The sequence below is a fragment of the Doryrhamphus excisus genome, chromosome 8 (genome assembly GCF_030265055.1).
Source record: "Doryrhamphus excisus isolate RoL2022-K1 chromosome 8, RoL_Dexc_1.0, whole genome shotgun sequence".
Lineage (NCBI taxonomy): Eukaryota > Metazoa > Chordata > Actinopteri > Syngnathiformes > Syngnathidae > Doryrhamphus > Doryrhamphus excisus.
Genome location: NC_080473.1, coordinates 20,357,118 through 20,383,789, shown reverse-complemented (window position 1 = coordinate 20,383,789; position 26,672 = coordinate 20,357,118). Strand labels below are relative to the sequence as shown.

Sequence of the window (26,672 nt, the reverse complement as noted above, 5' to 3'; positions counted from 1 at the left end):
AATAATAATAATAATAATAACAATGATAACAATGATAACAATAATAACAATAATAACAATAATAACAATAATAACAATAATAACAATGACAACAAGAATAACAATAATAACAATAATAACAATACATTTTATTCATATAAAATATCAAATATTGTTTTTGAGAATTGTATTTATTGCAGTATTTTTATGTTTCATTTTAAAAATAATTAAAGTTGTTTCAATAATAATAATAATAAATTTTATTCATATTGCACTTTACATTACAGAAATCTCAAAGTGCTACAAAGAACGCATAAAACGACTCGAACCCTGACTGTACAACTGAGGCACAGACCAAACTGTGGTTATGGCGTTCTGTTACAACCCTAGAACAAAAAACAAACAACACAAAAATGATAATTTGCTTCTGTGCCAACGTTTGCAGACGCAATGTTGTCACATTGACTTTTATAACCTTTGAAATAAAAGATGCTACCATACTTTTTTCCATTTGATCCCATTACAAGCTATCTATTTGAGAAGCAATCAATGCAGCACCTTGACCTTTGATGGCCGAACATAAACACAGCGTTGGAACACTAGCAGCATTCCCAGTAGAGTGGCCAATTAGCGTGCGGCTTCTAATCATCGTGCTGCAGTCTGGCCTGCCATACTGAAAACAACACGACTCCAAATGAAAGGCTACTCTTCTGAAAACACTTAACAGCACACAAAAGCTTTGCTCAAAGTAAATTAAAGGCTAAATCGTGTGTTTAAATGATGCTTTTAGGTTTTGCCCTCTGTCCAGACTGAGGTAAACCAAGACGGAAGAGGGTGCATTAGTGTTCAAATGATGAAACTGTGTCAAGAGGATGAAACAGCATGCATCGGTAAATATAGTCTCTCAAAACCGAAGAAGAAGCCACAGAAGTAAAGCAGAGCGGTGTTCGTCATTGGTCCCCCCCTGCTGCCTCATTTTGCCCTTTGAGTCACAAAGGTGAGATTTGAAATGTATGGTGTGGAGGCGGGTGACATTCCGCACTGCTCTTTAGTTTGACTCATGAAGATTCCGATTAAGACACGCAGTTAAATGCAAATCCTCGGCTTGAAGCTGCAGAGAATGCTGTCTTTCACCCCAGCCAGCGACAATTGTTATTCAATTAGAGCTTTCACTGCAGGAGAACGATGAGGGGACATGGAAGACAGAGAGGAAGGCTGGGATGGCGGAAGGTGACTGATAAACAGCCTTAAGAAGATGCTGGAATGTTGCGGTTTGAAAGTGTGAAAGACCGTTCAAAGCTGTGTGCACTCTGTGAGAACCTCGAAGCCGGAGAGACGTATTAAGATAGTGTGCAAAATGACAACAAACAGTATGTCAAATGGATGAGGCTTAAGACCCAACAAAAGTGTTACGTTTGGTTCCACACAAGCACACTTGAAAAAAAACTTGAAAACTTGTGTTTATTTTGAATCACACTACTGCTGTTTTGCCCCTTCTATGCCGTTTGTTGGGTTATTTGGGAATGCAGTCATCGAACTGAAATACAAACAAAAGACCAAGACATTTTCAACTGGTAGACTTGGCGTACAAACAGAACATATCTTTGCATACACCTGATCTTTGTCTTGTTTACACTGGCTGCTGACAAATAGTATGGAGTGATTTCACGTGGGTTGTGTGAAACAGAAGCGAACCAAACCATAAAAGTGATTCGGAGCAGGGAAAGGATACTTTTTGGGCTTTTCCCTTCAGGAAACCATCTCCCAACCGTCTCAGTCTGGCCTCTCTGACTTTATCTCCAAGGCCTATAACATGTAATGTACCTCCGATGTACTCCTTCCTGATCCTATCCATCCTGGTCACTCCCAATGAGAACCTCAGCATCCTCATTTCGAAACCGCTAACACCTTCAGAAAAAAAGCCGGTTCATACCAAAGACTAAATTCCGAGAAGCAAACTCATTCAGTGTTGTTTATGCAGCGAAGCAATGTCCTCCATCCAAGCCTGTCTTCTTCATCTGTCTCTCTCATGTCCTCCTTCATTACATCCGTAAACCTCCTCTTTGGTCTTCTTCTACGCCTCCTACCTGGCAGCATCCTTCTACCAATATATTCACTATCTCTCCTCTGGACATGTCCCAACCATCTCTCTGACTTTATCTCCAAGGCCTCTAACATGTAATATCCCTCTAATGTACTTCTTCCTGATCCTATCCATCCTGGTCACTCCCAATGACAACCTCGGCATTGTGATCTCTGCTACCTCCGGACAAACTTTCACTGCCTATAAAACACTTTTCTATCTGTAATATATTTCAGAATCAACTATTTAGTTTAGTTTATTTTGAACATAAAAAAAATCCAAAACAAACATTAAAAAAACTATCGACCTGAATTCGCTATATTTCCGAGTTGCTGTTCTGTATGAAATGCACCAACACAGCATGGGGGACAGAGTCGGCCTGGCAGTGTACCTGAAGTGGGCGTATCAAAGCCATAACATAGGTGGGACGTGGCCTCCATATTAGGGTTCTCCACAATGCCAGGACCAGGGTGTGAAATTGAACACTTGACACTGACGTTTTTCCCACTCTGTCGTGTAAAAGTGAAGTATTTTCGAAACGTACCATCAGCTCAAGAGAGGGTTATGGTGGGGATGGGGCGGATCAGAGAGACCAAAGCACCAACAGCATTAACGCTATTATGCAAATCACAAATGCTTGCAATGACTTTGTTTATTACGGCAGCGACCTCCAATGAAGTGATCCGCTAGCTAATAGCTTGCGATTCCAAGGCACTGAACGTCCCTTGACATGCTCAACCTTGCTTGTTTGAAGACTCCTCGTTCACCATGGTTACATCTCCAAGAATGGCGCTATCAGACGCAATCTCAAGGTCACCTTGTCATTAATTTTGCGCCGCTCGCTCTTAAATAGAGAGCTCGCCCCGCCCACTTTTATAGCTATGTTTTGCCTTGACAGTCCATTTATATCCCGGGATATAAATTTGCTGATGCTGCTGCCGATGATAATAGCTTTAGGATGGGCTATGAAAAAAGAAAAAAACTTTAAGATGTGTGTAGTGTTTGATGGTTTTAACTCAGAGATCCCTGTCAGCAAAGAGAATATTAACTAGGGGAGTAAAGGAGGGGGAGGGACCAAAGACATTTATCAACTAATTAGCAGTCTCTCTTTTAACTGCTAATTGAATCCGCTCCTCTCGGCTTCTCTTTGGGGCATTTCCCCCTGTCACTTACGACCAAAGGGGGTGTTTTAGCATTTGAAAAGTCGCAATGCAAGGAGAGAACAGAGGGGTCACTCAGACCAGGAGGAGGCCCAGGATCAGGGAGGGACGGATAAAAAGACCGGTATCAAGAAAACCTCAATGCCATCTCTCAGTGTCCCGTGGGGGGAATTAAAAGTGAGGATGCTTATTTAGGTTATCTTGCATTTCTATCAACAAAATCCTACAGAACCTGGGCAGAACCGTATTTACTCAAGGTCACCTCTCCCCAGATGTCCACCTCACACTTCTGCGCCAGCATCAGCACATCCACTGCAGGAATATGCAATGTGAGTGGGATGGATGGAGACCATTACCACCGCTAGCTTTGACTGCTCTTCCTCTTCTGTCCTCCCCCCCCCCCAACTTCAAGCCTCTTGGGTAGGCTTTGTTAGCCAAACCCCCCTTCCGCTCTTTCCTCCTTCTCTTTACACTCAAGTCCCCTGGCGAAGCCTTCCCCTCCTCCATGCTTTACAATCGCCAACACAATGTGGCCTTCCTTCCCCTTTGCCGTCCCCACAGGGTCTTGTGGCCTGCTTTATTGAAGGCTCTGTGCTGTCCGGCCACAAAAAAGCCAAGTCTTAAAAAATTGAGCCAAAACAAAACATCGGGGGGGTTGGGTTTGTGGGAGGATGAAGAGATTCCCATTTCGGCCCCTCCTCCTCCTCCTTTTCTTTCACGTCTTTATTAGTGGAATTACGTGGAAACTGATCCACGATGACGCTAGATCCAGCAAACATGTCATGGAGCATTAAATGCGGATTTAGAATTATCTAACCGCATTGCACGTTTTTCATTACAGGAAGCGGAGCCGTGGGAAGTGTGTCGTTTTGTGACGGGAGACAGAAAGCAGACCGCACCTTTCATCCCGTGCCCCGACGCTCATTTATCACGTCCAACGGCGAGCGTCAATAGGGGGATGTTTGTCCTCCGAGTCAAGCGTCAGCACGAGATGCATTAACTAGAAGGCGAGTGGACAGCGACCCGGACACGCCTGCTGCCTTCCATCTGCCACGTTCACAATACGAGACACTCATAGGAAGTGATGCTCTGGAGAATTGGAGCTATACGCCTTTAACTATGACTGACTGGATGGTCATTAAACCTGGGGCCAAATAAGACACCGATGACAAATAAGACTTTTTCTAACCTCCTATTTCCAATAAGTATCCATAGGCTCGTGTTGACAATCGTGTTTTATTACAATTAGCAAAACATCGGTCCATACGTTTAGTTCGTACATAAGTCTTACATAATGATCTCAAGTCCTGATTGAAGTCAAGCTGCCGCTAAACCGAGATGGATGACTTAATTAATCCAATTAAACACATGTTATGCTTCATTAAAGTAGTACTCGGTGGGAGGGTTTAAAGAGTGAGATCATTAAGAGTTTAATTTAACCGCCCTCAAACAAACTGCGGCGAAAAATGCTTATCTTGTCACTCGTCACGGTTTTCTTATGAGCCACGCTTCTCATGAGCCTTTCTTCACGTGGTCTCGCTAAAGCTGTCTAATCTGGGATTTTATAAGGATTTGAAAGCGTGTTAGATTTGGATTAGGAGCAATGTATTAGTGGATGTAATAGAGATGTGGACGCCTCGCTTCGGGGGAACAACGTGATGCCACCCTGAGAACAATTTGGAGAACGCCATTCAACGCCGAAAATTCATTTTGTTTTTACAACATGAAGAAATAATACAAATACTAATACTTTCCGCCACACCTTCAAAACTTCTACTTGAACTCTTTGTTTACACATTTTGCCTGGCTCTCATTATTGTCTCTCTGGCAGCAGCTATCATGCATCACCCATCATTTTCATCCGATGGGTGAGCTCCAAGTGGTGATGATGTTCATGATTCTACTTTACGTGTCACTTAACAAACTGTCTCTCATTTTAATACTTACAGCTTATCTTTAAAATACTAGTTTATGTCCAAGTTGTTCAACATAAACACAAAGAAAGTCCAGTTTTAGGCTCCACATTTAAAACTCTTGCTTTGTAACTGCTCTTAGTGCAATTAGTCATTAAATCAGTGATTTTCAAATAGTGGGGCGGGTCCCCTGGGGGGGTACAAGAGTCTTTCAATGTTAGTGCAGAGGTGCCAACATGTACAAATTCATAGTACTCATGCAATTTGACATGCAGTTTTGTTGTATTTACCTGGGTTCCGTTTGTACAGTACAGATAAATGAATTTGTATGTAATGTATTTGAAACTGTGTAGGGGGTGGGAAGGGCGGGGGGGGGGGGGTGCTGGTTGTGACAAAAAGTACAGTAAACCTCGGATATATCGGATTCAATTGTTCCCACTGGTTTTGTCCGATATAAGCGAAATCCATTATATGCGTATACCGGAAAATGTCAGTTTTACGCATATATCGGATTTATATCCGGTATATGCGTAAATCGGATTTTATCCGTTATAAAAAGGCACTTCCTTGACTATGTTTCCAATGTACCTGGACGCGCAGGCAACGCTGCAAATGACGTCGTATAGCGGCCTGTCACGATTCGGCGAATCGGAGCGCCACGATGCGGCCATCCGATATATGCGAGGGAAATTTAATGGAATTGCATTGGAACGGGACTGGAGATTTTGTCCGAAATAGGCGAAATCCGTTATAAAAAAATCCGATATATGCAATGAATTTTTATTGGAAATGCATTTCAGAAAAATCGGTTCTTTTTTATCTGTCCGTTGTGAGCGAATTTCCGATATATCCGAGTCCGATATATCCGAGGTTTACTGTAACTGAGAACTACTGCATTCAATTAACAGTTTTACAATGTTCTTGTTTATGTTCTGCTAGTTGTCGGAAAAAACGTAAATAAATAAGAAATAAGTCATAAAATTTTTTTATTTTGTCATAATAATTTTTTAAAAAATACATACGGGGCAGCGGCGCGACACAGCGGCAGCAGCCCGCCCTGCCATGCCATGCCGCCCACCACCACAGCTGCAAAACATCCTAGGGGAAACCCTGGTAATGTTATATCTAACAATAACATTCAGCAACTTCAATAATATATTTCATTTTCTTATCATTCTTCAACAACTTTCAATAAGATGAATCAATATTCTGCATATGTCTTATATACGTACTGCTGTATTGATTAAAGTCCTCACATTACAGGACTCGTTTTGGGGGTCTTATGACAGATAACAGTGAGGCGACAGTGATGAGTCTCACCTGCGCTCTCTGGTCATTAATTGGCGTTGGAGCCAGACTGTGTGCTGTCATGCCGCCATGATGTAAAAGGTGAAGGAACCCTGCAATTTATCAGCACTTACAAGCCAATTTGTCAAGACGGGGAGAGAGGCAGCAGCATCCGATATGTTCAATGCCGCCACATTTACCAGCAATAGCTACAAAAAGCTAACAACAATTTTGTGGTGCTGATTGATATCGTAAAGCGGTCTTTATTGCTATCGAGTCAAATACCAAGGGTGAAAAGTGCAGCCACCTTTTGGCCTCCTTCTGCTTCGGAGGTCTGACGAGCAATTGGGAGGCCAGATAAAACGCTTCAGAAGGGCAGATTCCCTGATAAGAAAGGGACGCCTGATTGATGTGCGTATCTGTTTACAACCTTCAGACAGGGCGAAGCGGTGGCAGCAGTGGGTGAGTCAACGCCAGTGTGTCGACGGCAAAGGTCATTTGGCGTGTCTCTCACCCCGAATGACACAAGAGTGCAAATGATCTGCGTATTCTCTGCTGAGAGATGTTAGAAAACCACACTGAGGGTGTGATCTGAGCCTCCGATTAGCAGCAAATATGACATCTTCTACGGTTAAATGCCATGTAATCCGATTTGTTATTACTGTCTCAACGCCAAAGCATGGCATTGACCGGAATAACACCGCCAAGGTGTTGCCATAGCTTGGACAGAGCTGAACTTTCCTTTCCATTTAATTGCACAGAAATCGATTAATCAATAATATTCATCCTTGCCAAAAACCTCATTGGGACATCTGATACATCTTACATGGCTTTTTTACTCCTATTCTATCTACTATGTTTGGTAATATGAGTGTGAAGTCATTTAAAACCACAACAAAGTACGCTGTCCGAAGAACTGCTAACATGTTATTTTATTTATGTCTAATATGTTATCTTCTGCGGCACTGTGGTCGAGTGGTTAGCGCGCAGAACTCACAGCTAGGAGACCAGGGTTCAATTTCAATTCCACCCTCGGCCATCTCTGTGTGGAGTTTGCATGTTCTCCCCGTGCATGCGTGGGTTTTCTCCGGGTACTCCGGTTTCCTCCCACATTCCAAAAACATGCTAGGTTAATTAGCGACTCCAAATTGTCCATAGGTATGAATGTGAGTGTGAATGGTTGTTTGTCTATATGTGCCCTGTGATTGGCTGGCGACCAGTCCAGGGTGTACCCCGCCTCTCGCCTGAAGACGAGCGACCCTCGTGAGGAAAAGCGGTAGAAATTGAATGAATGAATGAATGTTATCTTCTCTCTGATTATATCTATTATATTGGGTAATACAAACATACAGGTGACATATTATTTTATGTCTTAATGGGTGTAATAATGTTTTAAAAAAACTTATTTAAAAGATTGTATACATGTTTTTGACGCAATAACTACAAAAATATTCCATGTATTAATATTGAATCCTACTTTGTGGAAATTCACTTATTGTGGTTGGGAATGGCCTGACTTTGCCTTTGCTTAGCGCTACATCTCTGATGTAGTACAACCCCTTTTACACAGACAAGAAGCAAAATAGCCAGAATAGAAAAAAACATTCCATCTTATATGCAGAATCCAGTTAAGGAGGAATGTTGCCGGAACTGTACAGGATATGCTTTCACACAGCAAAACGATATTTGTGGGACATCACTTTCAAAGCAACAGTGGGGGAAATTATAGTAGTGTATTAACATTTTAAAACCACAGAACCAACAAAAGTAAAAAAAAAAAAAAAAAATGAATAAAAAAATTCTAAACAATTGAAAGAAAAAGCTGATTTCAGGAAAACAGAAGACAATTCAAACCACGACCACTTAAATGGGCAAAAGACATGTATTGCAATGGTACATGTATCGTGTCCATTTACACCCAGTAGCATAGATATGGTATGTATCTACCCAGTAACATATATATGCATATATATGCTACCCCAGGGGTGCTCACACTTTTTCAGCATGCGAGCTACTTTTAAAATGACCGAGTCAAAATGATCTACCCACTACAAAAATGCAAAACATCTATTTATTTTCAAATGTATTGAGGATTATTTGTACGTACAATGTATGTTGATGTACCTTACATAACCAAATGAGCCAATATTGCAAAACACACATAATTAACTATTAACATTTTTTGTAATTACCTGAGTTTACTTTGATGACTTGCACTGAATTGAACCAGCCAGGGATGCATAGTCCGGACAGTAGCTGCTGATAGCCAGCCTCAAGCACACTTCCAAATGTTTATCAGTCATGGATAATATCCGTATCATAATATCCGTATAATATTCCATGTCCGTATGGAAGTGATATGTTTTTTGCCTTTTTACTTGGTCCAGTTTTTGCCTTTTTACTTGGTCCAGCTCCTTCACTCATTTTAGTGACCATAAACTTTAGCGAGGGCTTAAAATCTGACGCAATTCGCCGACTAGCTTAGCACTTTGCATCGTTGTTTACGCATGAGCGGTGACCTAAAGGTCAAAATTCAGTTGTCATCTGATTGGTTGTCCTGTATGTCAATCAAGTAACGGCGATGGATGATAGGCTGACATCGTAAGTTCTGCTGCACTTAGAGACGTTGTTTGATTTGATTGGTCGCCCGAAGGGCAACATTCAGTTGTCATCTGAATGGCTGCCCTGTATATCAATCAAGTGACGGCATTGATGCTGGGATGATATTTTTTTAATGTCACGCCGCGATCGACCAGCGATCGACCAGTACCACCTCCGCGATCGACCGGTAGATCGCGATCGACTTAATGAGCACCCCTGTGCTACCCAATAGCATAGATATGGACATTTCCTCATATACAATAACCTCTTAAGTCTCTTTGATACCAAGAACTTCGACAATATTGATGTCGTTTTCAAGGAAAAATGACCCTCATGGCACTCCAGGTATTGTGGAATCCCCTTCCACACAAACACGGCCTGCCCTTGTTAAGACTCCGATACTACGTCATAAATTGGAAAATTGCCTGATTTTAAGTTGTTTATACACAACAACACAGAAAAAAAAGCGGAAAGACGCTGGAGCAGTATAATTAGATACTGTAAGTGGTCCCATATTGAGACAAGGATCCAGTTCTTTTGGGGAAATGCTTAGAGTTTGGACGAGATAATCCATAGCAGCCCTACATTTGCCCTACTCAGGGCACACTTGCACTAATGTCTTTTAATAGGGTAGCAAGGCCATTGGTGTTTCTCATAACTCAGAGGCAAGTGACCTGGAAAAAGCTGGCTATCATGGTCCAGAAGCTCCATAAAGACATTCATGTGACGGCTGAAGAGGAATAAATGCGTAAGATAATAAAAGGCGGCACAGGCGGCACAAAAGACATGACCGGTTCTTGCACCCTGAGCTTTTTCCCCCTTTTAGGTCAAAGAGAAACACCAGGATATATTTATCACTGTGTTACTTGATATAGGCAGCATAAATAACAATAAAAGTAAAAATAACAGAAAAGTAGGATAGTAATGTAACTTTGATTTTGTTATTAATACAGTTTTAAAACTCAATAATGCCGTCAACCGCAAGGTGTATGAAGTGGGGGGTTAGAATTCAAGCCAACACTCAGTACCCTCGGGACCAATTTAGTCCCATCCAGTCTCGTGGTGCACGACTCTGAACAAAATACGAATCACAATTTTCTTGCTTAGAATTGAGATTGGGATTTTTCAGGCTGTCCAGGGGAGGCAATGTGCATTCATTTTAAAGAATTTTAAGACTTTACGGACTTTCTAATGGTCTTTGGACAGCTGACTTCATCGAAATGATCAAAAAGACTGAAAATAATCAAAATCGCGACAAAAACACACCACGCTGGCTAGCTTAATAGTACATTCATGCACCTAATAAAGACGTCAAAGTCAATTCATTAATGGGATCGCTCCTCTTGTGAGCTGATGAATGAAGCAAGCTTCTTCCGCCAGAGCGGTTAGGCCAGGGGTGGGCAAACTACGGCCCGGGGGCCACATCCGGCCCGCCAAGTGTTTGAATACGGCCCGCCCAATCTTTCAAAAGTATTTAATTTAAACTCAACATACAACCTGGCATCATGGCCTGAGCCAACCTTTTGATGGTTGTATCAATTTCGTTGTTTGACATGGTCTGTTGTTTACAAAGTGCTCCTGAAAAAAGAGACACAAGCACATAATAATAATAATAAAAATTTAAATAATAATTATTATATTATTATTATAACTATTATGATTATTATATTTATTATATTAATGCTAATTATTATATTAATTATATATAATAATATTGTTATATTTGCATATTTTACATAATAATAATATAATAATTATTATTTTAATTATAATATTTTATTATTTTTAAAATATTTAAATATAAATATTCATTCGTTCATTCATTTTCTACCGCTTTTCCTCACGAGGGTCGCGGGGGGTGCTGGAGCCTATCCCAGCTGTCTTCGGGCGTAAGGCGGGGTACACCCTGGACTGGTCGCCAGCCAATCACAGGGCACAGGGCACATATAGACAAACAACCATTCACACTCACATTCATACCTATGGACAATTTGGAGTCGCCAATTAACCTAGCATGTTTTTGGAATGTGGGAGGAAACCGGAGTACCCGGAGAAAACCCACGCATGCACGGGGAGAACATGCAAACTCCACACAGAGATGCCCGAGGGTGGGATTGAACCCTGGTCTCCTAGCTGTGAGGTCTGCGCGCTAACCACTAGACCGCCGTGCCGCCACATAATAATAATAAAAATTAAAATAATAATTATTATATTATTATTATAACTATTAGGATTATTATATTTATTATATTAATGCTAATTATTATATTAATTATATATAATAATATTGTTATATTTGCATATTTTACATAATAATAATAATATAATAATTCTTATTTTAATTATAATATTTTATTATTTTTGAAATATTTAAATATAAATATAAAATAATAAATAATAATAGCAGATTGCATGACAATTTTACAGATACAATAATACCAGGTGGACTGTTACGTGTAAAATATATAGTCTGCCTCCCCTCCCCCGGAAATTTTGTTATATCAATGCGGCCCGCGAGTCAAAAAGTTTGCCCACCCCTGGGTTGCCCACCCCACCCCAACTCGCCCTGGCCCGGGTAAGAGCATTACTCATATTGGGGTGGTGATAAGTTGATTTTTGACAGGGCAATCCTTGTTTGAATGTGGTGCAGCTCGGTAAGTACAAAAAAAAAAAATCTGCATTATTTACAAAATAGTGTGTATTTTTGGTGCAGAACCCATTATAACCACGCATTTTCAATACACTGCATTCCTAATACATTATAGTACTGTTCCTATGGTAACATAGTAACAACCAAACTGAATAATTAAGGAACATCTCCAGCATGCAGCTACAGTACTATTTGAAATAGAAGTGAGCTCAGCAAAAAGAAAACGGTACAAAAGCTCCGAGTGTCTTCATGACGGATGCGCAAACTTGACTAAAGGAAAAGGAAACCTCACCTGAGCACACATGGAGAATTCCTAATAGCAATAGAAATCCAGTAGAAGTTGGAGACATTATTCAAGGTCTCGCTTTATAGGAATCCCCCCCACTACGTCTTCTTCTTCTTCTTCTTCTTCTTGCAGTAATCCAAATTATTCACAAAGCATCCAGTCCTTCATGTCGGAGAGGAAAGCATCCAGAGTTATCAAGTCCACACTTGGATTAAAAATGGAACACAAACGAATGTCAACACATGTCCTGTCTTCTGGAAAGTGTGCAGGAATCTAAAGAGGAGATGCGATGAAGAAAAGAAAACGAGTCGAAGAGTTGAGTCCACTCTGCAGAAGCATCCCGAAGCATTTAGCTCCTTTATTTTCAGAAGAAAAAAAAAGTTCACCTCCTTCCGTGCCAGTCACATTATTCCAGTCCAGAGTTGGGAAACTTTGCAATCCGGTCCTGTGTGCGTCTTGTCCCAGAAAAAAAGGAAGAACCACAGCATGCAGCGATCAATGCAACTTTTCCATCCCACTTTTTTTTTTTTTTTTTTTTTTTTACATCCCGAAGCTTCAGGATGGTGAAAAGCCGGTGCAAAGGAGCTCCCACTCACTGCTTTTTCATTCAGGGAAAAAGCAGGAATGACTCGTCTATTGCCATGCACACACACACACACACACCTCCTTTCCTCCCCCCTCCACGGAGCTCTTTTCCAGTGTGGAAATTTAACCTCTTCCCGTCTGGAGCCATCCACACTCACCGATACATTCCATTCCCGATCACCATAATCACTATTAAAGTGCATCTATCCATTATATTAACCTTAAACAACCACAATACACTACATTAAGTGTTTATACATTAAATGTATTAAAATGTATATTCATTACAATATGCTCATTTACAAGAAAACTTACATTTTTGCAGAAAATTAGAATTTTCACTGTAATAAAATATTATTCAAAGCACTGTTATTACTTATGAATGAAATACACAGGAAGTATATGTTTTTTTTTACTGTGAATACACACAAAATACATCAAATAAGCACCAACAAGGACTTATATTGATTGTATGTGAGCTGTTACTGAAGTCTAGATGTATTCTACTCTTAATTATAGTCCAACTTTTTAACCCTGACGACACCACTTTTTAATACGTCAGCCGCTTTTTAGGGAAATTGAATGAAATTTGGCTATTTTTTCCCAATGGTACATATATTTCAACAATGTATAGAACAGGAGATTTCAGATTTGGTCCCGCTGAGTGCCATAAGAACCCCAAATATGTTCAATATCCTATAATCCTTACATTATTAATGCTTCCGCTTCATCACCTATGAGATACAATATAATAGCTTGGGTTCGATTTCTTACACAGCCCGTTTAGGCGTAACACTAATTGGGCGTGCATGGATTGAGCACCACAATAGAGGACATACATACATACATATTCAGATAGATAGCTCCATCAATAAATCAATAAATTCATGCTAAAGTACAGGAATACAAGATAAAGGTAATAAAATGAATGTATATTTTCCAATGAAGTGATATTATCTTCACATAACGGACTCCCAATTCAAATGGAAGTGGATTTAATACCCAAACCAGCTATAATAATTTATATGTGTCTTCTTTAGGTTGCAATATAAACATCAATGCATGCTGCAGTGCTGTGGTAGTATCTTATTTCTTTGCCCCTTAAAAATAAAAAAAAGAGCACTTCCTCAAACTCTATGCATGAATAATTGATAGAGCTGCATTAAAAGAAGATGTGAGTGGCATAAAACAGAATTGCTAAAAAAAAAAAAAAAAGCCTCTCTTATACTCAGACAAGCTTCCAGAGAGCTCTGTGAGAAGGAGTCAGGACGCTCACTGCATTTGTTACCGAACAGCGCCCTCTTGCGACCGCTTCTGGAACTGATCCACCAAGAAGGCTTAATTAAGTAAGCTGTTTGATTACCTTGCCTTTGGCGCACCATTTGAAAAAAACAAAAAACAAAACATAGATATATCAATAATGATAATGTGATTTTTAAATCTAAAGTATATTTCAAGTAAATTAGTTGAGCTGAATTGAAATGTAATAATAACAAGTGTTGCAGAATATGGACATTTTTTCTCTTAATAAACTCCTGATCAAAACGTAAGTTTCTAAGTCAAGCTTCAAAATGAAAAAAAAAAGGAAATGGTTGAGACAAAAAAAACAAGACGAGTGACTATGACCAATTTATCTTTACTTTCTAACTCATTAGCAAAGGCCCACCCACCCCGTATTTTTGGTCAAAAATTGGTTTAGGCATGATTGACGCCACTTTTTCCATGAGATTTCAAAGATGCCTTCACGGATGACCTCCACTGCCTGGAACTTGCCATCCATCACCGAACGTTTTCAATTGCAGTCAGATCAGGGGAACATGCAGGATGGTCCAAAAGAGTGAGACTATTCCTCTGGAAGAAGTTCCTTTTCAGGCAGGCATTGTGATCAGTCATGACCACTCAGATGTGGGCCTTCAGTCGTGAGGGGTTCCCCCATGCAACATCTCCACATGTCCACCTGCCATTTGACGCCCCTGCACAACCTGAAACGCCATTGTTCCATTGAAGAAAAAACACCCTGGGTCATGACGGTGTCCCCTCCATTGTGGTAAACATCTCAGGCGGGATCTGCTCCTCATGCCAATAACGTTGGAATCCATGAAGAAGACGTCGAGGTTACATTTCTTCTCTTTCAATGACCCATGTTTGGTGTTTGGTGTTTTTTCATCTCTTTGTCCTTCTCTCACAGAAGCCGGAAACAACCAGAAACAACCTTCATCTGAGCCAAAGATGGCCCCCGTGTCTTGACAGACAGTCAGTTGGATTTTCCAACGGCCTTTCCGACTCTTTGCTTATGCAGCTCAACAATCCAACCACGTTCAAAGAGAGAAAGCGCTTTCGCCTTTGCCATCAAGAGATCATGACAGTGGCGTTATTTGACAGAAAAAGACCTTTTTGCCACCGTTTTGGCTTTTAGAGGCTGTAGTCTATAACCTTTGGTAATGGTAATGGTTTAATTTCATTTGAACATGCATCAGATTACAATTGAATGCATCCCATAATCAGTTCACAGTTCCACATGTCCAAAAGGAGTAGGAAGAAGCAAAGCTTATTAAATCCTACCCCTCCATCTGGTACTTTTACAATCAGTAACTGTTACATTTGTTCACTTCCTGCTTTCCTAATATAGTTTAAGTTTTTTTTATGTAATTAAATTTTATTAAATTTTATTAAATTTTATTAAATTTTATTAAATTTTATTTAATTTTATTTAATTTTATTTAATTTTATTTAATTTATATTTTTATCATGTACAGAAGTAGGAGGTGACTGAGATCATATTTCTCCTCTCTTGTAGAGGGTTATTTTTATTTTTATTTTTATTTTTATTTTTATTTTTATTTTTATTTTTATTTTTATTTTTATTTTTATTTTTATTTTTTTTATTTTTAACCATTCCAGTCCTAGCATAGAAGTGTTTCAAATGTACTTCTTCCATGAGATCATATTTCTCCTCTCTTGTAGAGAAGTATTGGATGACATTTTTAGCTAATTGCTTATTTTTAGCCTTATGCATTATTTTAGCTGTTTGAAGATGAACTATATCAGCAAGTTGAAGTATTTGTGATTTTAGAAATAAGGAGTTAGTATGTTCTCTGTAGGCGGCATTATGAATTATCCTTACTGACCTTTTTTGCAGTACATTTAGCCAGTGATATTCCATATTTTCCATACTTTGATCAGCTAATTTCTCTTTCATGGTTGCTGGCAATAAATTGTTTACTCTCCTCGCTCCCATTTCTTCTTTTGGCATTTTGAAGCTCTGCTTCTTAAGTTCAGAGTTGGAAGTGATGTCAAAAACCTCATCAAAGGATGAACTCGACAATTAACAACCTCAACGATTGTAAACACCTGAGCTAAGCACAGGTGGGATCACGCATGCCGTGAAAGTTAAGGTGGATTTTATTGTCCTTGTGTATTCTTTATACAATTACTAGTGCTTCGCTTCTGTTTACATTTGCGCCGCTGTCAAAAAGTGAGATAAGGGAGGCGCATGACCAAACTATGTATTAGCATTTTTGTTGCTTTTGCATGGAAATAAGACCTAAAATAAGATTGCATTGTTTATACCGTTGAAAGCAACAGACACCCCTATGCATAGCATCCTATAGTTACCACACTGCCGGCTCTTTTTCCCTAACCAAGGGCGCAAAACAAGCCAGAAAAACTGTCAAATTGACAAGCGTGTGACAGCACATTCAAAGCACTTCCAGCTCAAAACAACATGAAAATATTTGTACTGCAGTGCACTTCCTTGAAGATGGAAGATCTTTGCATTATGACACTTACTGCGAGGACATTTGGGTCCTTTCCCGTGGGAACGCCTGGAAGTGTGATGGCGGTGCTGGTGGTTCGGTAGAAGTCCAAAGTTGTCAGGTAGAAGTTTGCACCAGCGAGCAACATGCTGACCCCCGTGTTTACCCCTGTGGTCTTTGGGGACCCCCAGCATGACGAGCACGCCCAACAGCAACACTAGCAAGCATGAAATCTGCATCGTGAGGAGCAGCAACAACAGAAATGGCAACGAATATCAATCAAATTCCATAATCTTCCCGCTTCTTCATGCTGCTACACCCCTGCAATCTCGGATGGTCTCCTAACTGTGGTGACAGTGTTCCCCCCCTTAAAGTACGATGGCATCCTAATGAGGGCAAGCTTAAATACAATGTAGCAATGGTCGAGTCCGCACCCCCTTTTTTGAAATCTCACCACCTCAATGAAGAGACTGTCTCCCATCTCCCCCCAGGGCCTTTTCACGTTCCCATAATACTCCCTTTAATATTCACAGAGAGCGTTTTTGGGGACGTTCCAGCTTTTCTCATCATGTTTCTATGCATGCGGCCACACGGGGGATCCTGTAGCTTCCACGCTGAGTCGCCATTCACGCGCGTTGGAACGCTGCACAAAACCCAGGCCTCCTCGGCAAAGAGGTGAAGGGGTGACGGGAAAAGAGCCCACATTCCCTCAGCTGCCGAAGACTTAAGACGATTTAATGGCTTTCATTCCCATCTCGCTCAAACCCCAAACGGGGTCGGAGTGAAACAAAAGCTTTTCAGAAGTTACGCTGAAGTACGGTGATACCTCACTATTTGGCGCTTTCAATTTCATGCCTTTGCTATACCACAGTTTCTGAAAAATATATTCATTCATAAATCATGTTGTTTCACAGCTGAGAACGACTTATTATTACCAAAAAGTACAAAAATAAATATTTTTGACCCAAATGAAGAACTTCCAAGCACATAAATGGCTAAATGAAGTAAAATACAATTATAAGGCATTCCAAAAACACAATCAAAGTAGTTGTGAAGATATGCAGTATTCTCCACTGGTCACAAGGTGTCAGTGATGTTACGGTAATGTTCGGTGAGGCACACAAGCATCAGACTTGATTGCCAAAACAACAGGCTTTTATTGCAGGTTTCATCCCTAACACGAGTTACTGTGGCGGCCGTAACCGACGTCAAGCTAAAACTCTACTTTGAACCCTTGACGTCAGTTACTGAACCCCGCTCCACTCAGCTCCTCCAGCAGGGGAGATTATAGGGGTGCTGTTTAATGTAGAGGGCTCTAAAAATGTTTAAAAAAATACATTGTCCTTGAACCTCAATAAAACTAAAATCATGCTGTTTGGTAACAGCAGAAGGGACATGTACCGGCAAATACAAATAGACGGTGTAGACATTGAAAGGGTGAAGGAAAATACATTTCTGGGGATCACAATAGATGAAAATATGAGCTGGAAACCTCATATTACAAATATACAACATAAGGTGGCCAGAAATATTTCAATATTGAACAAAGCAAAACTTGTTCTCAATCAGAAATCACTCCACACTCTTTATTGCTCTCTGGTTCTACCATATCTTACTTATTGTGTGGAAATATGGGATAATAACTATAAAAGCAATCTTCACTGGCTAAATGTACTGCAAAAAAGGTCAGTAAGGATAATTCATAATGCCGCCGACAGAGAACATACTAACTCCTTATTTCTAAAATCACAAATACTTCAACTTGCTGATATAGTTCATCTTCAAACAGCTAAAATAATGCATAAGGCTAAAAATAACCAATTAGCTAAAAATGTCATCCAATACTTCTCTACAAGAGAGGAGAAATATGATGATAAAAATAAAAAAAAAAATAAAAAAAAAGTAAAAAAATAAAAATAAAAATAAAAATAAAAATAAAAGTAAAAATAAAAATAAAAATAAAAATAAAAATAAAAATAAAAATAAAAATAAAAATAAAAATAAAAATAAAAATAAAAATAAAAATAAAAATAAAAATAAAAATAAAAATACTTCTCTACAAGAGAGGAGAAATATGATCTCAGGGAAGAAGTACATTTGAAACACTTCTATGCTAGGACTACGTTATGCTAGCCATAGCATTTCAGTATGTGGAATCAAACTATGGAATGGATTGAGTAAGGAAGTCAAACAATGCACAACGATGAGCCAATTCAAGAAACAATACAAGCAGTTGATGTTTGCTAAATACAAGGATGAAGAGTCTTGAACCAGTCATGATGTGCTATATATATCACTATATTGACACTTACTATGGTACCCATTATGGCATTGGATGCTCATATCACCGAGTACTTTGATACAGGACAAAAACTTTAAAAAATTTAGAAAATTTAATTAAAAAAAATAATTAAAACAAATTAATAACATGAAAAATAATTAAATAAAATTAATTAAATTAATAAAAAACAAAACAAAAAAAAACTTAAACTATATTATGAAAGCAGGAAGTGAACAAATGTAACAGTTACTGATTGTAAAAGTACCAGATGGAGGGGTAGGATTTAATAAGCTTTGCTTCTTCCTACTCCTTTTGGACATGTGGAACTGTGAACTGATTATGGGATGCACTCAATTGTAATCTGATGCATGTTCAAATGAAATAAAACCATTACCATTACCATTATCATTACATTTGCTACGCTTTAAGAATAGGCTCTATCTCAGCCGTGACCCTAATGAGGGCAAGTGGTATAGAAAACGGATGGGTGGCCTTATCATACATTGGCTGTCTTCTTTTTACACTTGTATGACGTTCAATTGTAAAAAATAGAACTTTTTATGGTGTTTGACTCTGTAATTGATTGATTCTCAATATTCCCTTTTTAATGTTCTTATTATTGTTATTATTAGCATTCCCCAGTTTCCACAAAAACAATACTCAACTAAAAAGGGAATTTCCAGCTTCAGCAACATTCAGTCAACGTCTTGTCAACAAACCACCGTGTCTCACTTTACGACTTCCTGTGTAGGAAGTTTGTTTGATTTATACGTGCGGCCGTGACAGTCTGGTATGGAGGAGGGAGACACACAACGACAAGAAGAAGAAGAAGAAGAAGACGAGACAGACATTAATTAGAGGAGGGAGAGAGGAGACAGGAGATGACCTTCGGAGGATAGATCATATTGCTGTTGGATGGCCGCGGCTAAAAGAAGCAACAAATCATCTCTGATTGCACGACAAGGGAGCTTTTGAAGCACCTCAAGCAAAAAAAACAACCAAAAAAAAAAACAAAGCAGACTGTGCCTGCAGATTAAACATGTGCAATAGTCTCATATTTGCATACTATTGCAACGTATCTTCTTAAAATCTGGACAAAGAATTAGAAAAAATGCAAAGTGACCTCCTGATAGTGTGTGCGCTAAAAAATAGAAAAAAAAATGACACCAAATGTGTTTTTCTGCAGGGAATGCCCCCCAAGGGTGAGCCTAAGAATGGGGACGTCCATGCAGTACAAAGGCGAACGAGGCGATAAACAGGCTGTTGCTTTTCCGCTTGCCTGCACACGCTCAATCCCTCTTTTTTTTTAGCCCACTGTCTTTTAAACGGGCCTCACATTAGCATCTGTTTAGCGTCAGCCCCAGACATGGCCTGTGGAGGGTGTTACTTAAAAAAAGCTATCACATAACATTCTGGCAGTCACACTTTGGATTATTTACATCAATAAACCTGCAGGACATTGCTGGATTTACAATGAATATCTGCACCGTGCTTTCCGCAAGCTGTAGTTTATTATGGAGTAAAAAAGTACACCAGGGCTTTTTGGATTACTATTAACAAGCCAATGTCCTACTTGGATGACTTTCTCCTCATTATTACGTGACCTCAGTCTTGGTGTGACAGATGAAACAAAAGCATTGTGTTAAATCGAGTCAGTAAGTATGGCCGGTGTGAAGATAAGCTGCAGCACAAATGCGAAAATAATGATTCCTGTCCGACGGAAAACACAATTCCAACTTTCAGTAGGAAATAGAGTCACTGATGCGAAGCAGTACAGTTTTAAGCGAGCAGAATAAAGCTGAATTCTAATTTGAAACTGTCCCTAAGCCTTTATTCTTCACTTCTGTTATGTTGCGTGAAGGCGGATTTGTTGTAAGGTGGAGGGGAATGGGTGAAGAAAGTACTAGCTAGCTCTCCTAATTGGCTTTTTTTCCGGGGAATTACATTAAATGATGTCATCAAGAAGATGAACATTTGCTAACTGTTGTGTTAAAGCCACATTAAGGAACAACAACATGTTAGGTTCATTGGTGACTCCAAATGTGAGTGTGAATGGTTGTTTGTTTAAACGTGCCCTGTGATTGGCTGGCCACCAGTCCAGGGTGTACCCCGCCTCTCGCCCCAAGACAGCTGGGATAGGCTCCAGCATGCCCGCGACCCTTGTGAGAATAAGCGGTACAAAAAATGGATGGATGTATGGATGAGATTATATATGCAGCAGTGTTGTTTATTAATAGTGTAATTAATAGTGTAATAATTTAATAGTGTATATAAAGTGCTCGTTAGTAGATCGTTAGTCAGTTGCCTTTAAGATACTGAATATGCCAATCCTGCCCTTTGCTTATTTATCTTGTTATCTGTCTGCTGAGTGAGGAAGTAGAGACCAAACGCCGAAGCGAAACGTAGAAGTGGCGCCAATGACAGCTAACGTGCTAAATCCAATCCAATCCACTTTATTTCTATAGCACATTTTATAAATAGAGTTTCCAAAGTGCTGCAAGGCTAGTCAAATAAAAAGTAAAAATAAAATACAATAAATAATGATACAAATTGAATTTAATCCAAAACTAAAAGATCGAATAAGAAATAGTAATATTTAATTTAATATATAAATTAAATTAAATAAAAATAAATAAAATATATAAAATTTAATAAATAGTAATATAGATATTAAAATATTAAAAACAAGAAGCAAAGCAATAAAAGTATAAAAAATAAAAACATTTAACATAAAAACTAAAAGACACAGGACCATACGACTCATTCCGAGTTAAAAGAGAATAAAAGTGGCTTTTAAGACTTTTTTACTTGGGAGGGGAAAGAGTTCCATAGCTTGGGGCCAACCAAAGAAAAGACCCGATCTCCCCTGGTCTTAAGTCTCGTCTTGGGCACCACATGTTGGAGCTGGCCCTCGGACCTCAGTGACCGCGCTGGAGAGTAAATTTGTATGAGGTCCGAGATGTATTTGGGGGCCAGCCCATTCAACGCCTTAAAAACAAACAATAAAATCTTAAATGTAGGGAGGCCAGAATTGGGGTAATGTGCTCCCCCTTTTTGGTTCCTGTTAAAAGCCGTGTTCTGGACTAACTGTAAGCGGGAGAGAGACTTTTGACCGATTCCGGAGTAAAGTGCATTGCAGTAGTCCACACGTGATGAAATAAAAGCGTGCATGATTTGCTCAAAATGTCGCAAAGATAAAAAAAGATTTAATTTTAGATAGAAATGCAAACAGAACCATGACATGAATCTTTCCTATTAGAAGCACTGTTTGACATTTTCAAAGTTCATACAAACACACCGTTTTGAACACAAATGTTAGCACCGCAGCTAGCACAACAGGTGACCTGGCTGGTCTACCATCATTAAAGACCACTAAAGTAGGTGATCCAGAGAACGAGGTGGCAAAAATAATGTTGATATTCTCTTTACCACAATCCAGTGGGCAGTGAAAGGTATTTTTAAGCGGCTAGTATTAAATTCATATTTTTACATTATGTAGCTTTAAAATTGATTCGAAGGAAAATGAGTCAAATTTGACCGAGGTGCATTCATTCATTCATTTTCTATGCCGCTTATCCTCACAGGCGTGCTGGAGCCTATCCCAGCTGTCTTGGGGTACTGGACTGGTGGCCAGCCAATCACAGGGCACATATAGACAAACAACCATTCACACTCACATTCATACCTATGGACAATTTGGAGGAAACCCACGCACGCACGGGGAGAACATGCAAACACACAGACATGCCAAGCAGATAATCAAATCCAGGTCTTCCCGATCTCCTGACTGTGTGGCCTACGTGCTAACCACTCGCCCACCGTGCGGCTAATGGAAAGTTACAACTTAAAAAAAAACCCTTCTAGACAAGTTTAATTCTCCTGTAGTCAACCCTTTGACGGGACCACAGGGCAGGCATCATAGGCCGACCCACCCTTGCGTGCGGGAAAGTAAGCAATGACGCTCCAAGCATTCGCCACCGGCATTGGTCCCTCAGAAATAAAATGCCTCTTCTCTATTTCTTCCTCTCTGTCTGTCTGCATGCAGCTGCCAAAACAAACTGGCGCTGCGATGGGCGTAATAAATATGAGCGATGGGATATCTGCTGGCGCTGACCTCACACCACGCGACCCAGTCGGGGGGGGGAGCAGGTGCTGTTCAGATTTACGACCCCGGCAAACCCCCCCCGTTTACCACCTCCCACCGCCATCTGATGATATACATTGGTGACTGCGCACGGCCCTCCTGCCTCCTGTCGCTCGGGCCCTGGAACTCATATTGGCCTGAGCCTCAGCGGTAATACGACAAGTCTTGAATCCGATCACACCTATTAACAGCCAGCGTGATGTTACACACCCCATCAAGTGCTTATTGGAGCGCGGAGCGACTTTAAGAGGCAAAGAAGACGTCACTTTGGCTGCTCCATCAAATACTGTAAATGTCCTTTAAAACTATAAGAGAGCCATCTTTAATGGGGATTACAATGTTTTTAAAAGGCACTAAGGGCTTTAACGTGGACGTGATAGATTAGGACAGAGCGGCTCGAGGACCATTTGCGTCTCGTTCTGAAAATATAATTCAACAAGAAAACAAAATTTAAAAGTAGAAAAACTGTGATTGGCTGGGGACCAGTCCAGGGTGTACCCCGCCTCTCAGCCTAAACCAGCTGGTATAGGCTCTAGAATACCCCCGCGACCGAAATGTGGATAAGCAGCATAGAAAATGAATGAATGGATAAAGTAGAAAATGTAAATAAATCTGAATTTTACAAGTATATCATAATATTATGAGGAAAAATACCATTATTTGAGTAACATAATGTTGAAATATAACAAAAATCATGCCAACATCTTTGCTGACACAGCTACTGTACGTAAAACATGAAACAACAAAAGGGTTCACATGGCAAAACACCAAGGAGGAAGCCATTACTGTGTAAAAACAACACTAGTACACGTTTGAAGTTTGCTTAAAAAAGCATGTGAAAATTCCACAGCACTGGCAAAATATTCTGTGGACAGATGAAACCAAAGTTGAATTGTCTGGGAGGAACATGTGTGGAAGAAAAATGGCACAGCACTCCAACATCAGAACAGAACCCACTATGTGGGGGGGGGGGGCATCATGGTATGGGTGTGCCTCAGGGCCTGGACGGCTTGCTATCATCAATGAAACAATTAATTAGCAAGTTCATCAAGACATTTTGCAGAAGAACTTCTGCAAAATGCCATCCGTCCAACGGTTATCATAACATAATGGCTTCATAAGAAGCCCAGTAATGTCTTACATAACCTTTTTTTTTTAAGCTAACACGTTACTATTTCAAAACAAGTAATCTGATTTAAGTTACTTATCCACAGTCACTCTGTGTTATCATTGTAGCGGCGTCTGAATAACGGTAGTAAGCATGGTCGTATTCAGTTGGCCATTGAAGGTATTTGCTCAATTTTGCTCGCTAAAGATAAGCTAGTCTCACAAATACAGACAAAAGATACTTATACACGCATCCACACACAAAAAAGGGACTAACGTGACAACAGACAGTTAAGGTGGAAACATCGAGTACGCATATGACAGCTTGCTTTGCAACAAAAGAAAAGCAGAATGTTCCTGCAAAGGAAAAGATGCCTTGATGCCCCAGCGAACAAACTAAAGCAGAAACACCATGAAAGCGGTTCAAGCAAAGGCAGTGGCAAAAGCTGATTGGTCCAGGACTCCAACCTCTTACACAATCTTGAGTGTATAAAAGGCCGGGCAGGGACAGGAAGGGTGCTTTTTTGCAGATGCTCTGTAATAAGACCCGCTTACTTGTAGGCATACAGGGACTGCAGATAAGCCCAGACTTTTTTGCAGCTGAGCTGTAATAAGACCCGCTTACTTGTAGGCTTACAGGGACTGCAGATAAGCCCGGATGTCTGTATTAGGTATTGTTGTCAGGGATAAACAATCTGGTTCTCATTTTTATCATTTGGTTCTTTAAGATTCCCTTATCGTCTGTTCGAAACCCACTTAGAGTTCTCAGGGGGAGGATTTCTACACCATTTATTTTCAAAAACAACGTAATGGTACATACTGTCCTGCCGGCAGATGTATGTAGCTACCCATGTCAACACACAGCGGTACTTCCTTAGAACCCTTAGTCCTACTCCCTTTTCTTCCAAAGGCCCGCTCCAACCCGAACCTGGAATCCGACTGCCCTCCAGTGTTCACACACCAAACAGCAGCTTGGACAACACACCCAATGCTACAGCAGAGCGGGCGAGGCCACATCTACAGCTTGTATTCGAGAACGCCCATAAAAGGAAGTCCGGCTCACTGTGACATCACAGGGAGCAGGTGTTGGAAAAAATTCAGAGCCACCCCATACTTCTTTCAGGGCTCACATCCAAAAATGCAAACCTTAGTATCTGAAACTTTGGCATGGTTTAACACAATAGTACTGTATAACTTCTTCGCCTATGTGCATATGTTGGTCTACAAAAGATCTAAGTGGCCCTTGCATCCTCTCATTTTTCAGTATGTTGCCCTCGGTGGAAAAAAGTGTGGACAGCCCCTTAATTACAACCACTTTGATACCAAACACAAGCTAAAAGTTAAAGCTGTGTAGTCAAACTCCCTCTGAGGATGTCCAATTTCCAACATTTAAATAGAATCCTCCTCTAAGGCCGCAAAAAACATCACAGCTAAAACTACCACCATCAACCATCAAAGGATTATGAACCCAGAGCTGTTGCGTTATTATATATTTTTATTATTATTTGCAGAATTTCTTCCGAAAGAAGCAGCCTCGTGTAAAAATAACAATGTGAGAGAAGATGAAGAATATTTACGTGACGTTATCTCTGTGTTTTACACTTGCATGACCATGGGAAATATCGGATTCTTGGGTAACTGAGGGGAAAGGAAGGTCCATCCAACCATTTTCTAGCGCTTATCCTCACAGGCATGCTGGAGCCTATCTCAGCTGTCTTCGGGCGAGAGGCGGGGTACACCCTGGACTGGTGGCCAGCCAATCACAGGGCACTTGAAAGTAAGGTGACCTAGCATTAGCATCCTATTAGTCAGAGACAAAACGTGCCCGTGAATCGAACCAGCTCACACACAATTTTGGAGCATTGACACTGGCTGATAAAATATTCCACTCAAGTCGCCCACCTCCTACCTCTTACCCCTCGACTACATTACTGCTCTCTGTACCCTGAGACTGCTAATAGGCCCATTTCCTGGCAAGCGGCTAAGCTAAGCCGTGTGGATCTGGGAGATGAAAATGAGATCGGATGGGGAACAAGAATGCCTTTTCTCGGCGTGGCCTGGTTGCTTTCGGTATCGTTGCCAAGACAGACAATGAGGGAATAACGTGTGAGGGTGCAGCTTGTACTGTGCTAAGACGGAAGACATTGCCCCAGTGGGTGTTACGGAGATGTAAATTTATATTTAAATAATTTAAAAATAATAAAATATTATAATAATTAAAATAAAATTAAAATAATAATTATTATATTATTATTATGTAAAATATGCAAATATAACAATATTATTATATATAATTAACATAATAATTAGCATTAATATAATAAATATAATAATCATAATAGTTATAATAATAATATAATAATAATTATTTTTATTTTTATTATTATTATGTGCTTATGTCTCTTTTTTCAGGAGCACTTTGTAAACAACAGACCATGTCAAACAACGAAATTGATACAACCATCAAAAGGTTGGCTCAGGCCATGATGCCAGCTTGTATGTTGAGTTTAAATTAAATACTTTTGAAAGATTGGGCGGGCCGTATTCAAACACTTGGCGGGCCGGATGTGGCCCCCGGGCCGTAGTTTGCCCACCCCTGGTTTAAATGATAGTTTTCCTGATATCACTTAATGATGTATCATTGCAGTGGACAGTGGCATGAAGTCGTGTCTAATCCCGCTATTTTTAATCCCATCAGTGCATGAAAATGAAACAGAATCGATCTCGCCCAGTCAGTGAATTGGAAATGAGTCTAACGTGTCCTAATACTTCGTGTCTGCTTGACTTTAGCAAACGCAGCGCCGCCTTGGAGCGTGACTCCTCGCTCGGGAACGCCATAAC

At 40.0% G+C, this 26,672-nt stretch overlaps 1 protein-coding gene across 9 annotated transcripts in view; it reads right to left on the bottom strand.

Annotated features, from left to right (window-relative positions):
• Positions 1-26,672, bottom strand: part of robo1 (roundabout, axon guidance receptor, homolog 1 (Drosophila)) — a 379,506-nt gene that overhangs the window by 171,488 nt on the left and 181,346 nt on the right. The window contains exons 1-2 of one of the 9 annotated variants that reach the window (XM_058080089.1): positions 12,346-12,758; positions 11,966-12,232 (exon numbers count right to left, since the gene is read on the bottom strand). The exons of 7 other annotated variants lie outside the window; for them this stretch is intronic. In XM_058080089.1, coding sequence (XP_057936072.1) covers positions 11,966-12,023 — 58 coding nt within the window. In that variant the 5' untranslated portion in view covers positions 12,024-12,232; positions 12,346-12,758. Of the gene's footprint in view, positions 1-11,965; positions 12,759-26,672 lie in introns of those variants that run through there. One more of the 9 variants, XM_058080088.1, reaches the window with a different exon arrangement.